At 40.0% G+C, this 24695-nt stretch overlaps 1 protein-coding gene across 1 annotated transcript in view; it reads left to right on the top strand.

Moving 5' to 3' along the window:
• The first annotated feature begins 7107 nt into the window (after positions 1 to 7107).
• LOC100768439 (zinc finger protein 709) overlaps positions 7108 to 24695 on the top strand; it is a 23662-nt gene continuing 6074 nt past the window's right edge. Inside the window, exons 1-3 of the mRNA XM_035445585.1 lie at positions 7108 to 7262; positions 24179 to 24305; positions 24513 to 24570. Coding sequence (XP_035301476.1) covers positions 7260 to 7262; positions 24179 to 24305; positions 24513 to 24570 — 188 coding nt within the window. The 5' untranslated portion in view covers positions 7108 to 7259. The remainder of the gene's footprint in view (positions 7263 to 24178; positions 24306 to 24512; positions 24571 to 24695) is intronic.

Raw genomic sequence — 24695 nt, 5'->3', positions numbered from 1 at the left:
CGGGGACACATGGCTTTGCCTTCACACCCTGGGCTCTCTTTGATAAGAGTTAACTGTCTTTTCAGAATCCTCAGACTGAACCTCTGACACTGAAAGCCTGCACTTCAAGAAATGTTTTTCTTTATTAGAGTTTGGATGGTCACTGTGTCTCTTCACAGAAATAGAAACCATAAGGAAGACAGAAGTCGGTACAAGCGACTGGGATATTGGTGTGATCGGCCTGACTATGGAGGATATGGACTTAGGTACTTTGCATTAGGAAAGCAGTTGGAATGCTTTAAGCACTGCTTAATGGGCTGGATTAATGGTAGCATAGAGGACAGTGGTAGTCCTATTTGAACTGTGGATGCTGGCTCAAGAGGCTTCAGAGGAAAAGGATATTAATGCATGGCCTAGAGATTGATCTTGTGATACTTGGGATAAGAGTGTCACTGCCTTTTGCCCTTGTTTGAAGTCTGCTGAGACTAAAGTGAAGGAATTTCTATTAACTCCACTGGCAGAGGAAATTTCTAGACAGCCTAGTATAGACTCTGTCTTGTGGTTTCTAGTGTTCATGTGTGTTAAGACTTATAACGAAAAGTAGCAAGTGGAGCAAATATGAATACAAAATGTACAGATTGAGAAAAGGGGTACCAGGAAGTGGAATAGAGCTAAATGTTGTGTTTAAGGAGATAAACCGATTAGGCAATGGAATAAAGGGAGTGATAACGTCAGGGCAAGATCCCAGACAGCAGCTGGGTGGTGGTTGGGCACACCTTTAGTCCCAGCATTTGGGAGGCAGAGGCAGGCAGATCTCTGTGAGTTTGAGACCAGCCTGTTCTATTGGAGCTAGTTCCAGGACAGCCTCCAAAGCTACAAAGAGAAACCCTGTCTTGGAAAAAAAAAAAAAAAGAATGAAAAGAAAAGAAAAAGAAAGGTAGAAAAAGATCCCAGGAGGCATGAGGCAAAATTGCCAACAACTGAAAAGGAATTAAAGAAAAGCTTAGAGCCAGTGTAGTACACACCTTTAATCCCAGCATTCAGAAGGCAGAGGCTGGCAGATCTATAAGTGTGAGGCCAGGCTGGTGTACTGAGCAAGTTCTAGGAAAGCCAAGCTTTGGAATCAAGATCAGAAAGCTGGTGAACATGAATTGAACTAGGGAACCATGTTCCAGCTCCAGCAAGCAACAGGACACCTCAGCTGTGGCTCTAGAGTTAAGGATAGAAGAAACAGTTTATGGAATGTGCCTCCACTTCTAAGGAAATCAGTTTTACTTTGAGAAATTGTTAAAATTATCCAGATATTGTGGCCTTGGCTATAATTCCAACACTCAGGAATAACACCAATAATAAAAACCTAGAGACAGATATTAGGGTTCAAGCTGAGGATCAGATAAGCAAAGGAGCTGGCTTGTAGCTCTTACCTCTACCTCAGACTGAAAGGGTGATCTGTATAGCTCCCCAAATCCCCAGACTGCAATCCTAGACTACTGCCTCTCCTCAACTTACCTGGAGATTAATTCTCTAAGACTGACTTTGTTATACCTCTCAAATCCTGGAAGTAAAGGCATGTGATCTGAAGTGCTGAGACTGCCTTTGCGTGAGCTGTTTCTCATTAGGACTGGATCAATTTCATGTAGCTCAGTGTGGCCTTGAACTAACAGAGATCTGGCTCCTGAGCTTGGAGATTGAAGGTGTGTGCCACCACTGCCTGACTCTATAGCTTGTAGTATGGGTGCTGGCATTAAGGGTGATTATCAGCACTGCCTGGCTCCGTGGCTTGTGGCTAGCTTCCCTTTCTCAACTCTCAAGCAAGCTTTATTAAATCACCACACTCAGGATTTGAGGCAGGAGAATCCCAACAAATTTGAGGTCAATTTTGTCTCCCTTACAACTTCAAGGCCAGATAAAACAAAAATAAGAAACTAACAAACAAATAACATTCAAAGTATATTTAATAAAATTTACAGTAAATATTTATTGTATGTATTAATAGATTTCATTATGACATACTATGCGTTCATCATATCCACCCTTCCAGATACTGTTTTATTCACTCATCTTTTTTTCCACAAAAGATCCCCATGTCCACTAATAGTCTCCCTATTAGCTGTCATGTTTTGTTTGTTTGTTTCGAGACAGGGTTTCTCTATGGCTTTTGAGGTTTTTCCTGGTATACAAGGTTTTTCTTTGTATACAATGCTGGCCTTGAACTCACAGAGATCTGCCTGCTTCTGCCTCCCTAGTCCTGGGATTAAAGGCCTTAGCCACCAACACCCAGTATCTGTCATGAATTTTTGTTGTTATATTGTTCCTGTATTGTACTTTCCACATATGAAATAAGCACATGATAGTTTTCTTTGTCTGGATGATTTCACTTGAGATGTCATAGTATAATCCGTTTTCCTAAAAGTTTTTGCTCTATCTTATGGGCAAATAATAGTCAATTGTACATATGTAAGCATGTATGCATGCATGTCTATATCTGTCTATAGACATATAGTATAGTACATTTACCATAGTCTGTTCAATTGTTCATATGTTGATGAGAACTACAATGATTCCATATCCTAGATATTTTTGAGCATTGCTACAATAAACATGAATGTGCACACATTTCTTTGTATACATAAATTCTTTACCTTGTATAGCAAAGAAGGCTATTTTTGGTTCAATGATTGGTTCAATTTTGAGGTTTGGTTTTTTTTTTTTAATTCATGAAATGCTATACTTTATTTTCACAATACTTGTGTTACTTTACATTCTTACTAACAAGTTCCTTTTTCCTATATCTTGGTTAGCATTTTGTATGTTTTAAAATAATAGTCATAGTAAGAAGGATGAAATAGAAACTGAATATAACTTTGGCTTCAATTTCCTTGTTGGTAAATAATGTTGACCATCTTCCCCAACATAAAGTATTTGTAATATATATATATATATATATATATATATATATATATATATATACACACACACACACACACACACACACACACACACATCATTTGGGGTGGTTGAGACAGGGTTTCTCTGTGTAGCTTTGGAGCCTATACTGGCACTTGCTCTGTAGACCAGGCTGGCCTCGAACTCACAGAGATCCGCCTGCCTCTGCCTCCTGAGTGCTGGGATTAAATGGGTGCACTACCAACGCCCGGCCAAAATATGTATATTTTTATTATGTATTTCTGTAAGCAGGCATCCATGTGCTTTAGTACACATACAGAGGTTGAAGGATAATTGGAAGTCAGTTCTCTCCTTCCACCATGTGAGTGAGTATGGGTGATTCGGCTGTAGCTGTCGGTATTGGTGGCAAGTTTACACAAAATGCCATCCCACCACACTCGTTTCACATTAAAGATCCACACAAACAAGATTTTATTTATTTACTATGTATATAACATTCTGCTTCCATGTATATCTGCACACCAGAAGAGGGCACCAGATCTCATAACGGATGGTTCTGAGCCACCATGTGGTTGCTGGAAATTGAACTCAGGACCTTTGGAAGAGCAGTCAGTGCTCTTAACCTCTGAGCCATCTCTCCTTCCCATGATTCAGTTTCTTAAGCAGATGGAAGTGCAGATCTGTTTAGTCATACCTAGCTTCAAATGTACTCCTTTTTAATTTTTCGGGTTATTATTTATGTATGAGTCTTTTAACCTCCATGCATGCATGTGGACCATGTAAGTACCTGGTACCTGTGATATTAAGTGATGGAACTCTTGGAGTTAAGATAGTTGTGACCCACCATGTGAATGCTTGGAATCAATACCAGATCCTCTGTAAGAGCAACAAGAGTTCTAAACTGCTAAGTCATCTCTCTAGCTCTGCTAATGTATTTATTAATGAGTATACTCAAATTAACTACACATGCTCATCCTTTTCATCAACAAATTTAACGGTACAGACTCTCAAAAAGCCCATCCTTATCCTTTGGTCCAAAATTCTCATTCCATACAGAAAAATTTTGTGGTGACATTTGGGACAATAATTTCTTTCATTACTTTTAGCACATTATATGTGCAGAAAGTGTGTATGCATCTCAACCATTTTGTATGTCTGCACAATCTTTATATTAATTCAACTGTACTCAGTTGAGGCTAACATAAAGTCTTTTTTAATATTGTGTTCCAACACAATACTATGACCATGGAGTCTAGCTCTTTCCCTGTTATCTAATTCGAGTATCATAATCCTGTAAATGGAGTTCTTAATTGGTCTAAATAATAAAAAGCTAGAGTCAGATATAGAGGGAAATGCAGAGAGATCAGACAGAAAGAGCAAGCCACAGCACACCTTACCTCCTAAGCGTCTCAGCAGACCAGACAGTGATTTCCTGTTTGTCTCTACTTATATCCTGTTTCTGCCCAGCTACATTACTTCCTGTCTGTCTGTGCAGACCTCCAGACCTCTATGGTTAGCAAGCTCCATTCTCTGACTCTTAGACAGGCCTTTTTTGTACAAACAAGATATTACCACATCATCCCACTGTCTGGAGGAAAGACTTTTATTGGTGTGATGCTCACCTCCTCAATCCCATTTTATTCACAACATGGTGGGGATGAGAAGAAAAGAGACCTTGAGGAATTCCTTCTTCCTCTAAGTCTTCTCCAGCCCTCTGGCTGGACCTGGATTTGGGACAGTAGTTATAGTAGATGGCATCACTTCAGTGTCTGAGTTTTTTCCAATTTTGTCAACATCTGTTTCCCATCCTCTCCACTCGTTTTTCAAAACTGTGTCCAATGTGGTGGCACACACATTTAATCCCAGCACTTGGGAGGCAGAGGTAGGCAGACCTCTGTGAATTTGAGGCCAGCCTGGTCTACAAAGCAAGTTCCATGACAGTCAGTGGTGCTATGTAGAGAAGCCCTCAAAAAAACCCTTAAAAATTTAAAGAAGCCCCATGAAAGACATTCAAATTCCTCCAGGCTCAGCACTTCTAGAAATGCATATTGAAAAATGAATCCTTTTCCCAAACTTTGTACTTTGCTTAACCGTCTGTGCTGTTTTGAGTTAGCTAATTGTGTGTTTGTGTGTGTGTGTGTGTGTGTGTGTGTGTGTAGCCACATCTACAGTGATGCACAGTACCCCATCTCATTAGAAATAAAACCTAATAGGACTTCCACTGTATATGCTTGCCTGCTTGATTTGACATGGCTGTATATCCTTCTGCAGAAGTAAAACTTTTTTGCATTGCCAAATTACTTTGAATTCTGTGGTCATTTCCTTGAAACCCAAAATCCTTTTCTAGCCCTTCCTTCCATCCTTACTTTCTTCATCATTTCCCTGTTGCCCATTGTAGCTGCAAACATGAATTTTCCCTTCTCCTCATTTCCAAGTTCTGGGATTCTAAATGTTCAACACTTAATTGTAATTATTACATGGAAAGAGGATTTATTAGGATGGCTTACAGAATTTGGTTCAGCTAGTCCAACAATGACTATCTCCCAATGGAAGGTCCAAGCCTCCAGTAGTTGTTCAGTCCACGAGGCTGAATGTCTCAGCTGGTCTTCAGTATATTCCAGAATCCTGGCTATAGCACCAGTGAAGTAAAGCACTTGCTACTGAGAGTGAAAGCAACAGACAATGTAATTATTTTTTATAACTCTTAGCTCACATAAAAATAGTTTGTGGATATGATTGCATTTTAAGAACAGTAATTACCTGCCAGTTTGGAGGCTCAGGTAAAGTATGTTAGAGTTTTCATTTTCTTGTTTATAAGCAAACTGTTGGGGACTCTTAAGATTTTTCCTTAAAGAATTGGATTTTACATTTCTTTCTCTTTTAAATTGTCAAAGTTGGCACAGAGTAAGTCAGTAACCTGGAGTGCCTGGCTGACAGTCCCTAACCTTAGGACCTACCTTCAGTCTAAAACCAGGTGATGTTCACTTAGAACTTAGTCACTCTTAGGTACTACAAACCAGATTAGGTGTCAGGAGTCACCTGTTGTAAAATGCATATGTGTGAATGGCATATGTATTTGTTATTGTGGGTTTTTGCATGTGTTCCTGTGTGTTCGTGTATGAGAAGGACAGAGGTGCATGCAGGGTGCTTTCCTCAATTGCTCTCCACATTTGTATTTAAGACATATTCTCTCACTGAACCTGAGGCTTATCAGTTGCTGAGATGGGCTGGCCCAGAAGCATTATAGATCCCCTAGATGTGTCCCCATTCCATAACCCTAGGTCTAGAAGAGGTCATGAGGTCAGCCCAGGCAGGGCATGTTGTAGGCCTAGAAATGCAAACTAAAGAGTTTGGGATGAGACAAATAACCAAGTTTTCTCACATCTTTTGTTTTACATTATCCATTTTCTGCCATGAGAATGAAATCACACCAGAAAGGAAATACAATTATTCAATGAATAGACAACAGTTACATGGGGATAATACTCCACAAAATATGTGTTATAAAACCTTACATCTATTGCCGATGAAGATGCCCCCTCAGCAGTGGATCATATCGTTGTGATGACACAGAGTCGCCCAACGATTTAATTCCAGGAGCTCATTCCTTGTGCTGCTTCCTCCACCATCAAAGCTCTCAACATCTTAATATTCAGAATTGGCAATGCATCTCTCATCTTGACCACCACAGAAATTCACTTTGAAGGTACATTCTGAACTCAACATTCCCTGTGTTAGAAAACCGAAACACTGTGCAGAAAGCAGCGTGGTGACAACCGCTATTACAAGGTCAAAGATGAATTGGTGATATGGCTTGATAAAAGTGTATGTTTCATCCTTCATGAGGACCTGACCGCCTCGGTCTCTAAAGCTGAAGATAGAATTGTTATCAGCTTTGTCCTTGTGTCTCTGAGCCCTGAATGTTCCGAACAAAATAACTGTGTGTGTGTGGGGGGGGGGGGGGGAGTGGAAAACTCAAGAACATTTCGCTGAGACGAGGAACCAAGCGTGAGTTGAAAACTTCCCGGAGTATAAATAGAATGACACCCCAGTATATTCCGGGTTTACTTCAGGTAAAAGAAGCCAGACTTAGGGAGGTCTTTTAGTCAGAGCTCTTTAGTCACTGGATCTTCAGAGCAGGAAAGGTCGATTTAAGGAGGCGGGTTTGCGTCCCTCACCAATCAGAGACGCGGTTACTCTCCCGCACGGACTGTCCAATGAGGAGCGCCGTTAGTTAGGGGGTGCCGCCATTGCCGCCCCGTTTGAGTCCCGAGTAGCTGCCGGGAGGCCGCTGAGTGATTGTCCCGGCTGCTCGCGCCGCCTGCTCCCGCAGGCCCTTTGGGAAGGACACCTGCGCACGCCCGGCGCGGAAAATGGTGAGTGGGCCCTGGAGTCGTGCGCGGCGGGTCTGTGGCACTGCGGAGGCTTTGTCACTTACTGTGGCGCCGCCGCCCAGACATCCCCGGGCGCTGTCCTGCAGAGGCTGAGGTGCAGGCTGTCACCGCCGCCCTCCAACCCACGTGCGTGTTAACCGGTGGCACAGCAGGCAAGGGCGAGCCTGGGTCCAGTCCCCTGGGTGCCGCCCCGCCCCGCCCCCCTCAAGCTGTGTCATCTGGTCCCCGTGCTCGCGGGGTGAGACTGCGCCTCCCCAGACCTCGCATCGCTGATGATGCTCTGTAGAGTCAAGCTGCCTGCCGGGGAGGGGCGTCAGTGGTGACCGCTGTCACCCGCTTTTAAAGTATTGGCCATCGAACCTCCGCCTGTGCTCGTTCTCAGCAAACGTTTTACCCCTGAACCGGAACCCCGTCCCGCCCCCTGGTTTTTGCTGTTTAGTGTTAGTGCAGGTGGATTTGTTTGCTCCTTCCAGCTGAGAGTGGGAGAAAATGCCCAGGCTTTCAAGGAAGAGGGTATTTTCACTTTTACTTCGAAATTGTTTCTTTCACCTATCAGTTTGGCAGCGAGTTGTCTAGGCAAAAGTGGAATTTTTAGAAAATGTTCCCAGCATTGCTGGCTGTGGACAAAAAGAGCATGAGATGAGGGGAATAATTTAAATATATAAGAAAGAAATGTTGTTTGTTTTGCCCCAGACTTGAACAAATAGAAGGGATTGTGGGGTGGAAGTTTTTCTTATGTATGTTTCAGTCTCACTGTTTCTTAATATGCTTAAGTTATTTATATCCTCTTCATTTAATTTTAGCATATTGTATGTGAGTCAGAATTTAACCACTTAATTTAACACATTATACTTTTTCTTTTATTTATTTATTTTGGTATGTGTTCAAGTATTACCAATGGTCCTCTGCATTTCACTAGAATCTCTTGTAACCTCCCTAATTTATGAATCATTTTATTAATTTGTATCATCCTCCCCCCTTTAAAGACTTATTTATTACGTATACAATGTTTTATTGTATATACAGCATTCTATCTGCATATATCCCTGCAGGCCAGAAGAAGGCATCAGATCTCATTGTAGATGGTTGTGAGCCACCATGTGGGTGCTGGGAATTGAACTCAGGTCCTCTGGAAGAACAGGCAATGCTCTTAACTGCTGAGCCATCTCTCTAGCCCGTTTTATTAGCTTGACTAGAGTTTTGCCTATCTTACTGTTTTTTAAAAGAACCACCTGTGAAATTTGAATTTGACTATATTATATTTTGAGTTTCTATTTCATTCATTTCTCCCCATATCTTTTCTATTTCTTTCTGTCTTTGCTTTTGAAACTGGCTGGTTCTTGTTTTCCTAAGACCTTGTGTTTGCATCAAGTTGAATTGTTTGTTTCACGTGTCTCTGTGTGTCTGAGGTGAAGCTGAGGTTACTTTTTCTTTTCTTTTTTGGCTCGTTAGTCTCTTTAATGAAAAAAAAATAAAACAAGGATGGACTTAGAAGGTAACCAGAGTACAATTTAATAGAGTTTGAAGGGGAAAAGAAAACCCAACAGGAGAGGCGATCTTTAAATATTGGCATTTGTCATGAGCTAGCAAAGAGGACAAAAATCATGCCTTTTAATTTTGATATGGAGATCACAGAAACAGTGAAGAAGCCCAGAGTGTTAAGGAAAGCATACTTTCTAAATGTTAAGACCTGGGTCTGAGTTCAGAGGGGACCGGATCCTAAGATCTTGTTTCCCAGAGCAAAGGATTACACTAGAGACACATGGTTAGAAACTGAAAATAGATAGCTACTGAGAAAGGGAAGATAATCCAAATGATTCTGCTTCTCTGAACTCTGGGGGAAGGATTTTATGGAGACATTCCATTAGGGTTGAGTGCTCCAAGGTCTCATTTTCTGAATAATGTTTGGCTGTGGGTCTCTATTTGTTCCCATATGCTGAAGAAGGCTACTCCAAAGATGGCTAAGCAAGGCACTGATCACAGATCTCTGGGTCTGGGACACCTCACTCACTAATTTTTTTTCCTAGTTCCATCCATTTGTCTGTGAATTTCATTGTTTCTTTTTGGTTTTTTGAGGCAGAGTTTCTCTGTAGCTTTGGAGTCTATCCTAGAACTCACTCTCTAGACCAGGCTGGCCTTGAACTCACAGAGATCCACCTGCCTCTGCCTCCTGAGTATTGGGATTAAAGTTGTGCGCCACCACCGCCTGGCTTGCACCACCATCAATTCTTTTTTTCTTAATGGTTGAGTAATACTCCATTTTGTCAATGTACTACAATTCTTTGTATTCATTCTTTTGTTGAGGGATATCTAAGTTGTTTTAAATGTCTGGCTTTTATGAAGAGAGCAGTAAAGAGTGTAGTTAAGGAAGTAAGTGTTCTTGTGTAGGATAGATACAGTGTCCATTGAGTATAAGTCTAATAGAGAAACCACCACACTGTTTTCCATAGTGGCTATACAAGTTTGTCCTCTCACCAGCAATGGGTGAATGTTCCCCTTACTCCACATCTTCCTAGCATGAGCTGTTACTTATTTTATTGATTTTAGCCATTCTGAGATGGGTAAGGTAGAATAGCAAAGTAGTTTTGATTTGCATTTCCCTGATAGCTAAAAATGTTGAACATGTCTTTAAGTGTTTCTCAGCTTTTTTGATTTTCTCTGTTTTGAGCTGTACCTGATTTTTAGTTGGGCTATTTGTTTTCTTGTGTTTTGAGTTCTTTATATATTTTGGATATTAGTCCTTTATCAGATATGGAGTTGGTAAAAATCTTTTCCCATACCCAAGATACAGCTTTGTCTGAATGTTAGTGTTCTTTGCTTCTCATTTTCATGAGGTTCTTTTTAATTGTTGACTTTAGTGCCTGTGCTAATGGTATTTATTCAGAAAGGTTTGTTTGTTTGTTTGTTTGTTGTTGTTGTTTTGTTCTGTTTTTTCCTGTGCCAATGAGTTCAAGGCATTTTACCACATCTTCTTTTGTCTGGTTCAGTGTATCTGGTTTTTGCATTGAGATCTTTGATCCATTTGGAATGAGTTTTTTTGCATAGTGATAACTATGAAAGTGTTTAGATTTTTCAACATACAGCCATCCAGCTTGACTAGCACTATTAATTGAAGTTACTGTCTTTTTTCCAATGTATATTTCTGGCTTCTTTATAAAAAATAAGGGCCTTCATTGATCAACTAGTCTCTCCCAATATGTTGTTTTTTATTCCTATAGCTCTGTAGCACAGCTTGAAATTGGGGGTGGTGATACTTCCTGCAGTTCTTTTATTGTTTAGAATTATTTTAGTTATCCTGTATTTTTGTGTTTCCATATTAAGTTGAGAATTGTCCTTTGAAGATCAGTAAGTAATTGTATTGAAATTTTGATAGGGATTGCATTGAATCTGTAGAGTCCTTTTGGTAAGGTGACCATTATTAATCCTGCTGATCCTTGAGCTCAAGAGACCTTCCCAACTTTTAATATTTTCAATTAAAGTTTTTATCATACAAGTCTTTCACTTATTTTGTTAGAGTTACCTGAAGATATTTCCTATTATTTCAGGTTTTTGTGAAGGGTGCTGTTTCCCCGATTTCTTTATCAGACCATTTTTTATTTGTATATAGGAGGGTTACTGATTTTTGTGAATAAATTTTGTATCCAGCTAATTTGCTGAAAACATTTATCAGTTGTAGGAATTCCCTGGTGGAATTTTTAGGATTACTTACATATAGTATCATATTGTCTGCAAATGGAGATACTCTTGGATTTCATTTTCAATTTGTATATCCCCTTGATCTCCTTTAGTTCTCTTATTGCTCTAGCTAAGCCTTCAAGTACTATATTTAATAGGTTTGTCTTGTTCCTGATATTAGTGAAATTGCTTTGAGTTCCTCTCCATTTAAGTTGATGTTGGCTATGGGCTGTAAACTGCCTTTATTATTTTCAAGCATTTTCCTTTAATCCCTTATCTCTCCAGGATTTTTATTCTGAAGGGGTGTTGGATTTTGTCAAAGTCCATTTCTGTATATAATGGCATGATAGTGTGGTTTTTAATCTTTCAGTTTGTTTGTCTGGCAGGTTAGTTATATTTGTTGATTTATGTATATTAAACTATTGCTACATCTCTGGAATGAAGCCTACATAATCATGGTGGATGATCTTTTTAATGTGTTCTTGGATCCGGTTTGTTGAGAATTTTTGCATCATTGTTCATAAGGGAAATTGGTCTGTAATTTTCTTTATTGGAACTTTTTAAGGTTTAGGTATCAGGGTAATTGTGGTCTGGTAAAAAGGATTAGACAGAGTTCCTTCTGGATCTATTTTGTGGAGTAATTGGAGGATCGTTGGCATTAATCCTGTTTTTAATGTCTAGTAGACTTCTTTACCAAAAACAGCAGGGTCTGAGTGTTTAATTGAAATATATCCTTATGATTTTCTAGATTTCCTCAATGTCTGTTGTTATTTCCTCATTTTCATATCTAATTTTGTTAATTTGGATCTTCTCTCTGCTTTTTACTTAATTTGGATAAGGATTTGCCAGTCTTACTGGTCTTCTCAAAGAACCAACTGTTGTGGGATATTTGTACATTGTATGAAGATGTGTTGTTGTCATTGGAGTAATAAAAAGCTGAATGGCCAATAGCTAGTCAGGAGAGTATAGCTGAGACTTCCAGGCAGAGAAAGAACTCTGGGAAGCAAACAGTACAGAGATGAGGTAATGAGCCACATGAAAGAATGTAGATTTTTAAAATGTGGGTTAATTTACCATATAAGAACTAGTTAAGAGCAAGCCTAAGCTAAGGCAGAGTTTTCATAATTAGTAAGTTTCCATGTCATTATTTGTGGACCAGCAGTCCTGACAAAAAAAAAGTACTACTACAATCAACTCTCTGATTTATTGATTCTTTTTATTTTTTTTCCAAAGGGATTGTTGTCTGTTTATTGTTTTCAGCCTTGAGTTTGATTATCTCCAAGTGTTTGTGTGTGTGTGTGTGTGTGTGTGTGTGTGTGTGTGTGTGTGTGCGCGTGCACGTGCTCTGATAAGTTACTAGTATGACGTCTATTCAAGTGTTTATTTGTTTGAGACAGGGTTTCTCTGTAGCTTTGGAGGCTGTCCTCGAACTCATTCTGTAGACCAGGCTGGACTTGAACTCACAGGGATTTGCCTGCCTCTGCCTCTGCCTCCCAAGAGTGCTGGGATTAAAGGGGTGGGCCACCACCTCCCCTCCCTATTCAAGTTTTTTAATGTAGGCACTTAATACTATGAACTTACCTCTTAGAACCACCTCTAATGTGTCCCATCAGTTTAGATATGTTGTGTATTCATTCTCGTTCAATTCTAGAAAGTCTTTAATTTCTGTCTTTACTCATTTTTCCATCAGTAGAGAATTGTTCAATTTCCATAAGTTTGTCACATTTCAGTTTTTTCAGTTGTTGTGGTGGTCAGATAGGATGCAAGGAGTTATTTCAGTTTTCTTGTACCCAGTGAGACTTGCTTTGTGTCCAAGGTATGGTCAGTTTTGGAGATTGTTCTATGTTATGTTTAGATGAAATTTTCTATATCTGTTCAGTACATTTGGTTTATCACTTCAGTTAGCTCCCCTATTTCCTTGTCTCTTATGTCTGTTGGCAAGAGTGTTGAAATCTCCCACTGTCAGTGTGTGAGGCTGCTGTGAATACTTACTCCTTTGTAAGGCAGTGGAGGCACATGCCCTTAATCCCAGCACTTGGGAGACAGAGGCAGGTGGATCTCTGTGAGTTCAAGACCAGCCAGGTCTACCAACTGAGTTACAGGACAGGCTTCAACACTACAGAGAAACCCTGTCTCCAAAAAAAAAAAAAAATTGGATTCAGAAAGATAAAATAGATAATAATTTTCTTTAATTTTGTCAAATACAAATAAGTAAGAATTGCAGTTACAATATTTAGTCTGTTTTTTGTTGTATATAATTTTGCTATGTTAAAATTAAAATCTTCCTTTTAATTAGACAAAAAGGGGGAAATGCTGTGAAATACCCCCTTTGTACACTGTAAAGATTTGTCACTCTAATTGGTTTAATAAAACGATGACTGGCCAGTAGCCAGGGAAAAGTATAGGCAGGACAGCCAGCCAGAATGCTAGGAGGTAGAGGGGCACAGTTAAGGAGACACCACCCAGCCTCTAAGGAAGTAGGATGTGAAGAAAATGAATTAACAAGCGAGGAGCCACGTGACAAAGCATAGATAAGAAATATGGGTTAATTCAAATGTAAGAGTTAGGTAAGTAATAAGCCTGAGTTATTGGCTAAACATTTATAATTAATATTAAGCTTCTGTGTCAGTTATTTGGGACAGAGACTTCCACCAACATGGGGTTCAATATGTGATTTAAGTCGTAAGTAGTAGTGTTTCTTTTACAAACATGGGTGCCTTGTAGTTCGGGCATAGATGTTAAGAATTACCATGTCCTCATGGTGGATGTTTTTCCCCCTTTGATGAGTATATAGTATCCTTAACCATCTCTTCTGATTAGTTTTGATTTGAAGTCTATTTTGTCAAACATTAAAATGGCTACATTTGCTTGCTTCTTAAGTCCATTTGCTTGGAATATCTTGTTACTTCCTTTTACCCAGAGGTGATGTCCATCCTTGATGTTAAATTGTGTTTCCTGGATGCAGAAGGAGCACAGATCCTGTTTTCAAATCCAGTCTATTAGTCTGTTTCTTTGGGGGCGGGGTAGTACATTGAGACCATTGTTGTTAAGAGATATCAGTGAAAAGGACTTTGTTTCTGCCATACTACATGGAAAAGTTTATTGGAAAGCCAGAATGCATTTGTCTAGGCAGGAGGCTTAGCTGGGAAATCTTACAATTATCTGATGTTTCAATTTCTTCATCTGTCAATGGAGAAATAAAAATGAAGATAAAATTATTAGGTCACTGAGTATGAGTAAAAAAATGTAGTGTTTTAGAAAGTGTCCAGCAATGTTCACTTAAGAAGGCTATGTCAAACTCAAATGCACACATCAACAGTAATAATCAGTGTAGGTGATCTTGACATATTTATGAATGTGAGTGTTCATGAGTCTAGATGGTTTTGTCTTTATTTTTCAAATACCTCCTCTCTGTTCTAAGGCCCAGGACAATCACTTATACAAACACTTTGACCAAATGGTTAAGAAACTGTCAATCACAACAAGCCAGGCAAGAGAGTGCTCAGCATGTTATTGCCCTGCACTTGTGCTGTAAGTTGCTTTCTAGATGATTATATTCCTAGTCATGGCATCACAGGCTGGTGGCTAAGGTTTGCATAGGGCTATCTGTGCCTGTGAGTCTACTAGGCAAATTCTATTTAATTTCTCCCCCACACCAAGATCTGTGGATCTGTGAAACTTCTCAAACCCTCTGTTCTTCCCGAGAATCTACATTTCTCTTGTGTCTTTGAAAAAAAAAAAAAAAAAACGGTTCATTGACTAAGCTGTTTTCAATGGTTCTTATTCATTGCATCCAAAGTTCTTAGCTAACTAAGTGCTTACAAGGAATAATTTGATTTCAAAAAGTCATATCACAATTAATTTTAATTGTTCAGTACACTTGCCTATTGTCAAGTTTGTAATTTTTAGCATTATCACCACAGATGGCTATTTGAATTGTATTTCACCAATAAGACTGTTTAGAGTTCATAACAATCTCAGTTTGCTGCTTTGTTTGTTTGTGTCATTTGCCCAATTGTGAAAAGCAGTTGCTTTTGGTGATAGGAGACGCCAAAGCTGCCTAGTCTAATATGGGATAGAGCTATGATATTGGGATTAATTGAACTAAATACATCAGCTTGCCTTGAAGCCTTGCTGCTAGACAGTCATGTGTATTCTAGCAAAACATATTTAAAATAGGATCCGTTGTATTTACAGAATTGTGTTTGCCTTTTTTGACAAGCAAATAAAACAATATGATTGTCTTTTCAAAAAAAAAGATATTGGTGAACAATATTTATTGATTCCTGTTATTTTGTTGTTGTGGTGGTGGGTGTGTGGGTGTGGGTGTGTGTATTGCTTGATGGTCTGGGATTTATTCTCTGTGTTTTCTTGGATGTGATTAATTGTTTATATTGGAGTTTGCCTTCTCTTGCTTTCTGTAGGCCTGGATTTGTAGATAGTTTGGTTTATCATGCAAAGTCTTCCTTTCTCCATCTATTGTATTGAGAGTTTTACTGGGAATAGTTGTCTGGGCTGGCATCTGTGATCTCTTAGAGTCCATAGAATATCTGTCTAGGTCTCTCTGTCTTTTAGAGTTTCAAAGTTAGGTGTTATTCTAATAGGTCTGCCTTTATATGTTACTTGGTCTTTTTCCCTTGCAGCTCTTAATATTCTTTCTTTGTTCTGTGCATTACTGTTTTGATTATTGTGTTCCAAGGGGACTTCCTTGTCTGATCCAGTCTATTTGATATTCTGTATGCTTCTTGTACCACTATAGGTATCTCATTCTTTAGGTTAGGGAAATTTTGTTGAAAATATTCTCTATGTCTTTGACCTGGGTTTCTTATGCTTCTTTTATTCTTATTATTCTGAGACTTAGACTTTTCATGGTGTCCCAGATTTCCTGGATGTTCATGCCAGGTTTTTAGATTTAGCGTTTTCTTTGACGAAGGTATCCATTTCTTTTATTGTGCCCTCAGTGCCTGAGATTCTTGCATCTCTTGTATTCTATTGATGACCCCTATCTCTCAATTTCCTGTTCAAGTTCCTAAACTTTCCATTTCCGGATTTTATTTTGTTTGCTTTTTCTTTATTGATTCTATTTCTACTTTCAGGTCTTGAACTATTTTATTCATTTCCTTCTATATTTTCATAGATTTCTTTAAGGTATTTATTTACTTCAAGAGCTTCTATCATATTCATAGTAGATATTTTAAAGTCCTTTCCTTGTGCTTCAGCTATGCTGCAATAGTCAGGGTCTTCTATTGTTAGACTCCTGGAAAAACTCAGGTATCCGGGGTCCCAGGCCATGACCGAGGTCACCCCAATCACCAGGCAGATTCCAGAGCTTGATGCAAACTGCATAAGGCTTTATTGTTTTTTAATGAGCTAACCCCATGTTAGCTCGGGTCTTTCACCTACCCGTCATGGCAGATGGCTAGCAAAGACAGCTCCTAGGGGCTGCATAGAGATCTTGTAGGGCAGCGTAAGGGGAGTATCTAGGGGTATGCACAGGCTCAGGATTGGTGTGCCTCCAGACTTGGAGGGCTTGCCCTGTGTTGATTGGCCAACTGGTTGTTATGGCCCATAGGCCCTCCCAGGGTGGTTGCTTTGCTCCTCACATCATTGCTGTGCACTTGTCCATAAAGCACACCCACTGCCATAAAGCATAGCGCCACCAGCTAATTTCTGATTGGTTCCTTGCCACAAGGCAGGGATCTGACTTTCTAGTGACTAGGACAAGGTCAAACAAGCTGTTATGGCTGCCAAAATGGGGAGCTGGTCCCTTCACTATGGTAGGATTGCTGGACTCTAGTGAAAACATATTGCCCTGACTGTTACTGATTGTGTTTTTATGCTGGCATCTAGGCAATTGGGTTTGGGAAGATTGTAATTCTAGGTGCTGATATATCTGGTCTTATTTTTGTTGGATGGGTGTATTGTTTCTTGGTTTCTGTCCTCTCTGGTTCTTAGGAGAGTGTGATGGCTGTGTGTTGCCTGATAGGAAATTCTTCTGGGATCCTGATAGATGTGGCCAATAGGAATGCTAGTTGAAGTATGTTCTAGGTATTGTGATCTAACAGTAGTGGGGTGTCATGACCCAGCATGTCTCAGCCTTAATCCATGAGGTTCTGCCTGAGTGGGGGGGTGTGGACCTGGAAGCTCCTCGAAACCCAGCTGCAATAAAGACCAAACACAGGCATCTTGTCATCTTTAGAGAGCTCTCAGTTTCATGTTGTAGAACTAGAGTCATTTCTTTATTAGCCATCTTTTCTGGTGTTTCTTAACTGTCCTGTCATGACCACGAGGGAACCATTTCTCTCCTTGTTCTCTCTGCTCTGGTCTTCCACCCCTAACCTCTGTCCTCCCTAGACCTTCACACACCTGCACCTCGGCCTAGGTGCAGGCCTATTCAGATACTTAGGCCCACAGAGATGCCAATAGGAGGCATATTACCCTGGCCATGGTAAACAATAGTAGCCCTACTGGCAATACAATGGTGAGCTGGAGCTTTCAGGTCATGTTTACAGGAGCTGGAGGCTGGGTCCCCAAATATTCCATAACAGAATTATTTGGTCCCCACAGTGGGGTGAGCTAGGAGAGGGGGAGCTAAGGTATCCACGGGAGGGAGGAAAGCAGGGTATTCCACTAGGGGCTGCTTTCTCCCCTGAGAATGGGAACACAGAGTGAGGAGAGGCCCCAGCAGAATGTCTGCTCCAGAACTGGGCATAAGAATGGGGTTGGACTTGGAAGAATAGAGGGAGAGGTGAACATCTGCATTTAGCCTACCTGCACTGCGGACTGAGGTGGACTGCTGGTTTCCAGAGAGTGTCTGTTGGATTTGGGGCCTGGGATAAAACAGTGAGTCAAAGAAAGGAAGTGTGAAGAGGAAGATCTGTGTGATCTCTTGCAGAAGAGGGTAGACAGGAAGGGGAGGCCTTGGCAGGTTGTTTGCTGCACAGCTGGGAATGAGATGAGGGGACTGGATATGAAGGAGCACAAAGAGAAGTGAAGATCTGCAGTTAGCCAGGCTACCTGCTTTGCTTCTCTGGCTAGAGTGGCTTGGGGTTTCCAAGGAATGCTTGCTGGGGCTGGGGGCTGGGATAAAGCAGGGACTTGGAGGAGAGTAGTTTGTCGAGGAAGATCAGGGTTACTCTCTGGGGCATGGGGGAAGGGAGGTTGCAGCAGGGTGTCTGCTGCAGAACTGGGGGTGTGATGGAGGATTGGATTTGGAAGACCAGAGAGAGAAGTGAAGATCTGTAGTTAGCCTACCCACTTCCCTGGCTGCAGTCAGAGGATCTGTCAAGTTGTGTGCTCACTTTCATGTTATTAAACACTTAAAACTTTTCTTCCTAATTTTGTCTATGACCCACTAACCATTCAAGATTGTAGTATTCATTTTCCATGAATTTACCACATTTCTGTAGTTTTTCTTGCTGTAGGTATAGTTTTATTTAGCTGATTTGAATAGATACAAGAAAGGATTTCTATTCTTTTTAAATGGTTGAATATTAGAGGGAAAACCTCCTAATTATATTGATTGGGTGAACATTAAGAATAACACAAACAGGATAATTTCTTGGCATTCCAGTGATCTCACTGGACTGAAACTTATTCTCTTGTGTGTTCTTGTTAGAACTGTCGTCCTCCTCTGTGTATCATATTCCTTTAAGTATATTCTGTCATGTTAGTTTGGTTGTCCTGAATTGCTTTAATTTATACATGTGTGGAATAGACTTCTCACACACTTCGTAAAGATACCTTTCATGGATTTAGCCATTTCACTGGGCAGTTTATTACTTTCATGATTTGAAATACACCATTTCATGCTTTTCTGGCCTTTGGGGTTACTGATGAGAGGCATGATATTATTGTGATACATGTGCAGTTCTAAGTGGAGTTAGCACCTTTGAATTTTTGAAAATTAAACAATTATTGGACTGCAGAGATGGCTCAGTGGTTAACTGCACTGACTGCTCGTCCAAAGGTCCCAGGTTCAATTCCCAGCACCCACATGGCAGCTCACAATTGCCTGTAACTCCAACTCTGGGAGATTTGATGCCCTCATGTAGATATACAAACAGACAAAACACAAATGCACATAAAATAAAAACAAATCATTTAAAGATTAAATAATTGCATTTATTTATTTTGTGTGGCCGTGTATATGCGTGTGCCATAGCATGCATCTGAAGGGATTATAGCCTGAGACATCAAGAAAAGATTGCTTACAAAGAAATTGCTTAAATAAATAAGGAAAATTTATCCCTATGTGTATAAGCACCTTGTGGTGAGCAGAAAGTGGCAGGCCCTGCTGCTGAGGATCTTCAGCTGCCAGGCTCTACCCACAGAACATTCTAAAGGATCCACCCTTCCAGACACAGGTGGCTAAGCTTTAGGCTTGAAAATCCACCAATCCCCACCCTGGAACGCTCTCCCTGGAAAGTCCCCCTCCCAAGAAATGCTATACAATGCTGTCTTCTGCTCAGCTCTTGGATGCTTCTCATCAGAGCAAAGACAGCAGCCCTCCTGGATTTTTCCTTCCCAATAAATCTCCTGTGTGAGGTTTGCTGTCCAGTGCGACTTTGGTATTCCTTGGCCCCTGACTGCCAGGAAGCCGCCACCACTACCACCCCAAGCCCTAGCCCCATACTCCCCATGAGTAGAGCTCTAACACTTACAATATATATGTAAATCTAAAGCTTGACAATAAATATGAAAAAGAAATCAGTATAACTTCCAGAAGTTCAAAACTCTTTATTAACTGAGTCCAAACTTATATTGGATAAGATGTTGAAGAAAGAATTAAGATGTCTCATTTTACATTTTTTGTTGTTGTTGTATGGGGGGGGAGGTTGGTTTGGTTTGGGTTTTTGTTTTGTTTTGTTTTGTTTTTCAGCCCTGGCTGTCCTGGTATTGACTATGTACAACAGGCTGGCCTCAAACTCCCAGACATCTGACTGCCTCTGCCTCCAGAGTGCTGGGATTAATGGCTGTCCACCACAGCCCAGCAAGACTCTTTAGAAAGATAAAAAGGTATCTCTGTGTGTGTGGTGTGTGTATCTTTGCATGTATGTGTGACTAAAGGAGTATGTCAGTTTGTCCATCTATTCTTTGGTTCCAAAAGTCAGATTCTGTCACTGTACCTTTACCATGCTGTTTCAGCTCCGATAGTTGGTTAGAGAGCACCAGAATCTGCCGCGCAACCCCAGGGTTAAGATTACAGGTACCTAAAGCCATACCAGATTTTTTCCTCCTCATGTTTAAACAGCAAGTACTGTTTTTATTTATCTCCTCTGCCTTGAGATAAAGATCTTTAGAGGTAAATAAAATTTCAAAATTGATGATGAAATAAAGCAAATTTTAAAAATTAGTCAAGATGTTACCCATACCTGGGAGTGGTTGCATACAACTTTGATTGTAGCACTCAGAAGCAATGAGTTTGTGAGGGCCTCATCCACATAGCAAATTGTGTAACTTAGTGAGACCCTGCCTTTAGAGTAAGCAAAATAAAAACAAACAAAACCCCCACAACCTTACCCATAGACTATAGTGACCAAAAAAAACAAGAGTTTCTGGGGTTGGAGAGATGGCTCAGAGGTTAAGAGCACTGAGTGCTCTTCTAGAGGTTCTGAGTTCAATTCCCAGCAACCACATGGTGTCTCACAACCATCTGTAATGAGATCTGGTACCCTCTTCTGGCCTGCAGACAGAACACTGTATACATAATAAGTAAATAAATAAATACAGAGTTTCAAATCCTATAAGCAAGGTTGATGAATTATTACATGCTAGAAATAAAGGAGTAATGGGGATGTCCCTCTGTATATATATGTTTCTCTTATTGGTTGATGAGTAAAACACTATTTGGCCAATAGAGGCAGGGAGATAGGCGGGGCCAGGAGACTAGCAGAAGGCTGGGAGAGAGGTGCCAAGATGAGACACCATGTAGACGCCAAAGGAGTAACAGGTCCAAGCATTCTCCGGTAAGCCAAGACCACATGGAAATACATAGATTAATAGAAATGGGTTAATAATTAAGACATCCAGCCAATAAGAAGCTCTAGACACTGGCCAATAATTTTATGATATGTCTTTGTGTGCTTATTTGGGGCCAAAGTGACTGTGGGACCTGGCGGAATGAGAAACTACAGTTACATAGGAAGAATACCAAGAAAGAAAGAAATTAGAACCATGATTATTGAGACCTCTTTTGCATGCTTAAGAGACCAATCCAAAGGTTTTGGCATCTAAGTGGGAGTGTATGTATTTACGGAAAGAACACCAAACCTTTGTATCCAACTTGGTAGTATGTGTATATCAAAATTTCATAGTGAATAACATTGTCTTCTGCAGTTTGTATGTTCAAAACAAATCATACTTTCAAAGTTTTTTTTTTTTTTTTTTTTTTTTTTTTTTTTTGGTTTTTTTGAGACAGGGTTTCTCTGTGTAGCTTTGGAGCCTATCCTGGCACTCACTCTGGGGACCAGGCTGGCCTCGAACTCACAGAGATCCGCCTGCCTCTGCCTCCCGAGTGCTGGGATTAAAGGTGTGCGCCACCAACGCAGCCCAGCTCAAAGATTTTTTTAATAACTGATTTTCTAAGAATTCCCATCAAAATTAATGACTAGTGGTTGTATATGTCTGCAGTAACTACACAGGAGGATGAGAAAGGAATGTGGTTAGACGTGACACTAACCTGGGCTATGTATTGGGGTGCTACCTCAAAAAGAAAATTTCTATCTTGACCGTAGGCATTTGTCCATGTCATCCTGGATGCCCTGCCTGCTTGATTCATCCTTGCTTATCTTTGTCTGCTTTTCTGTGTCTTCTAATTGTGCCTTTTAAAAAATGTTATTACATTCAGTTATTTATTTATTTGTAGGTAAATGTGAGTTTGTATTTAGAGGTCAGAGGACAATTTATGAGACTTGGTTCTCTTCTTCCACTACATGATTCCTGGCATTAAACTCTGGACATTGGGCTTTGTGACAGGCACATTTACCTTCTGAGGCATTTGTGCTGGTCCCTACATGTGACTTTGTACTATGCAGTGTTCTTTTTTAATTTTTTTATTACACTTATTTGTGTGTGTGTGTGTGTGTGTGTGTGTGTGTGTGTGTGTGTGTGTGTGTTGTGTATATATGTATGCACATCCCACAGTATGTATGGCGGGGTCAGAAGACAGCGTGCAGAAATTGGATATCACCTATAAACATGAGTCCCAGGGGTTGAACTCTGGTCATCAGGTGTGGCGGTAAGCACATTTACCCGTTAAATCACCTTGCTGGCCCACACTCAGCATTGTTCTTAGAGGTTTAACTTGTAACTTTCCAGTTGCTTTACAAACAAAAGCACCCTAGGTTTTTTCTTTGCCTTGGTATGTTTTATGCATTCTTATATTTCAGGTTGGAGTCAAACTGTTTCTTTATGCGATTTTGTGTCCATGTTCTTAGGACATTCTCAAGGTGACTTTTTCCGAAATGTAAAAAGTAGTGCATGTGGCAATAGGTATAAATAGAAACTACATTTACCAGACATTAGAGAAATATAAATCAATCGTAGATTGCATTCAAGTTCATATTACAGGAAATGACAGTGGTGTAACTTTTATACATGTGTAAATTCTTTCTGTCCATTAGTTCTCAAAAGAAAACACTTTAGGTTCAGAATAGATGAATCAGCAGTTAAGAGTGCTTGCTGCTTATCTAGAAGATCCAAGTTGGGTTCCCAGTGCCCAGATCAGGTGACTTGGGGGAGTGCTGATGGGTAGCACTTTCCTTTAACACAAAACACTTCATTTTGGATGGAAGGAAGCTTATCATGACCCAAGATGCTCTGAAAAGAGGTAAAACATTTCATCCCCCTGGGAATCCCATTAAAACAAACAATGCTAAAGCCTGGGGAACTTCCCTAAACTAACCAGATTCGCTTGGCCCCTTGTTCTCCAAGATTATATAAACAGTAAAGACTGCAGAAAAATACTGAGTCCAGCAGAGATGCCTGGTAGAGGCTCAAACCAACTAGCGGGTGCCAAGAAAAGATAACTGTTGGGCTGCCTGTGCCGTGTGCAGTATACTACAGGTTTCCATCACCCATGCTGGGATGGGCTTTGGTGATTCAAAGATCTTTGGGGCATTTCTGCTCACACATATTATTGTAAGTAATCCCCAAAAACCACATTGGTTTATCAAGTTTGATTTTGGTTAGACCCTTGCTTTGGCCAGTCGTCAGTTTCCTATCTGGGGTGAGTAGACATTTGCTCATGTCTCTTCAGAATTTCTGTCACACAACAGATCCAACACCCTCGTCTAGCCACCAAAAGTGTGCACACAACCACATTTCTATTTTAAAAGAAATATATTTTGCATGTTGATTTCTTTACTTGAGGCTATGAATCTTACTTCCTATGTCAGTATTGTATAGCACTCATCTCTTTCTCTGGCTGTAAAATTCTTTCCACCTCTTCTGTGATGTTTCCTTAGACTTGGGCCTGGGGCCACTGATTCAAATGTTCTGTTTAGGGCTGACATTCATAGTCAGGGTCTCACTACATAAGTAGCTCTGGCTGTCCTAGGATTTGCTGTGTAGACTAGGCTGGCCTGGAATTCGCAAGAGATCCATCTTCCTCTGCCTCCTGTGTGTTGGAATTAAATGTGGGCACCATCATGCCTGGCACATTCATAGTTTTGATGAGAGAGAATTCATCCAAAGTTCATTGGAGTTTTAATCTCTTAGTATGTTAGAAATAGGTGAGAAGTTGGAAAGATACTAGGAGTATATAAAATACTATGTTGTTATAAAGCATTGCATGGCAGGGGTTCCCCCTTTGCAGATATGCTGCTTGTTTCTATTTCAGTGGATGTCCTCAGGGTTCATCAATGTCTATTGACAAATAGACATTTCTAAAAACTATACAGGCTCTCTAGAACTGGTATCTACTCTGGTGGGCACCAAATTACTAAAGATGCAGTGTACAAAGAGTATCAAGGCAAATATCACAACAGGTGGTCATGCTCTTGTGTTCATTTATCATACAGTTCCATACTAGCATGAGAATTATGTGATAATGTGAATTAGAATAAATAGTAAATGTGTATTTGCTTTTTCTAAGTAGTAAAAAGTGGTACCAGCTGTGATGTAGAAGGAATAGATGAAGAACACAGCATGAAGTAGAGGAATCAAGTCAGTGTATATCTCCAGTGTTTTTCACCATTAGTCTTGTATGTGGATTATTTTAGGAGCCTGTGACCTTTGAGGATGTGGCTGTGAACTTCACCCTAGGAGAGTGGGCTTTGTTGGATTCTTATCAAAAGGAGCTCTACAGAGATGTGATGAAGGAAACCTTTAGCAACCTTATCTCCATAGGTAAAAAATACAGCATAATTCTTTTCTTTATTCATTCAGAGAAATAACTGTTTCTTGCTCTTCTCTGTAATTGCATAATTTGAAATATTAAAAGGTAAGACACTGGTGAATATTGTATGCATTGTTACATTATATCATGGGGGTGGCTAGAATGTATTGATTTTTAGTGTAATATTGAATAATACTTTTCTTGGGTTTACCTTTCAGGGAGAACTGAAGAAGAAAATATTGGAGAGGATTACCAAAATATTAGGAGAAATCTGAGGTAATTTACACTCAAAGAAAGATGTCTTTACATTGAATATGAGAGTAATAGGAAATCTGAGATCCAAGTATAGCTAAATGTAAATTGACTTAATCTAGAACTGCATTAAACTTGAACATTTAAAA

The sequence above is a fragment of the Cricetulus griseus genome, chromosome 5, assembly GCF_003668045.3.
Source record: "Cricetulus griseus strain 17A/GY chromosome 5, alternate assembly CriGri-PICRH-1.0, whole genome shotgun sequence".
Lineage (NCBI taxonomy): Eukaryota > Metazoa > Chordata > Mammalia > Rodentia > Cricetidae > Cricetulus > Cricetulus griseus.
The sequence above is the reverse complement of the archived record's forward strand: the minus strand, read 5'-3'. Positions and strand labels throughout refer to the sequence as shown.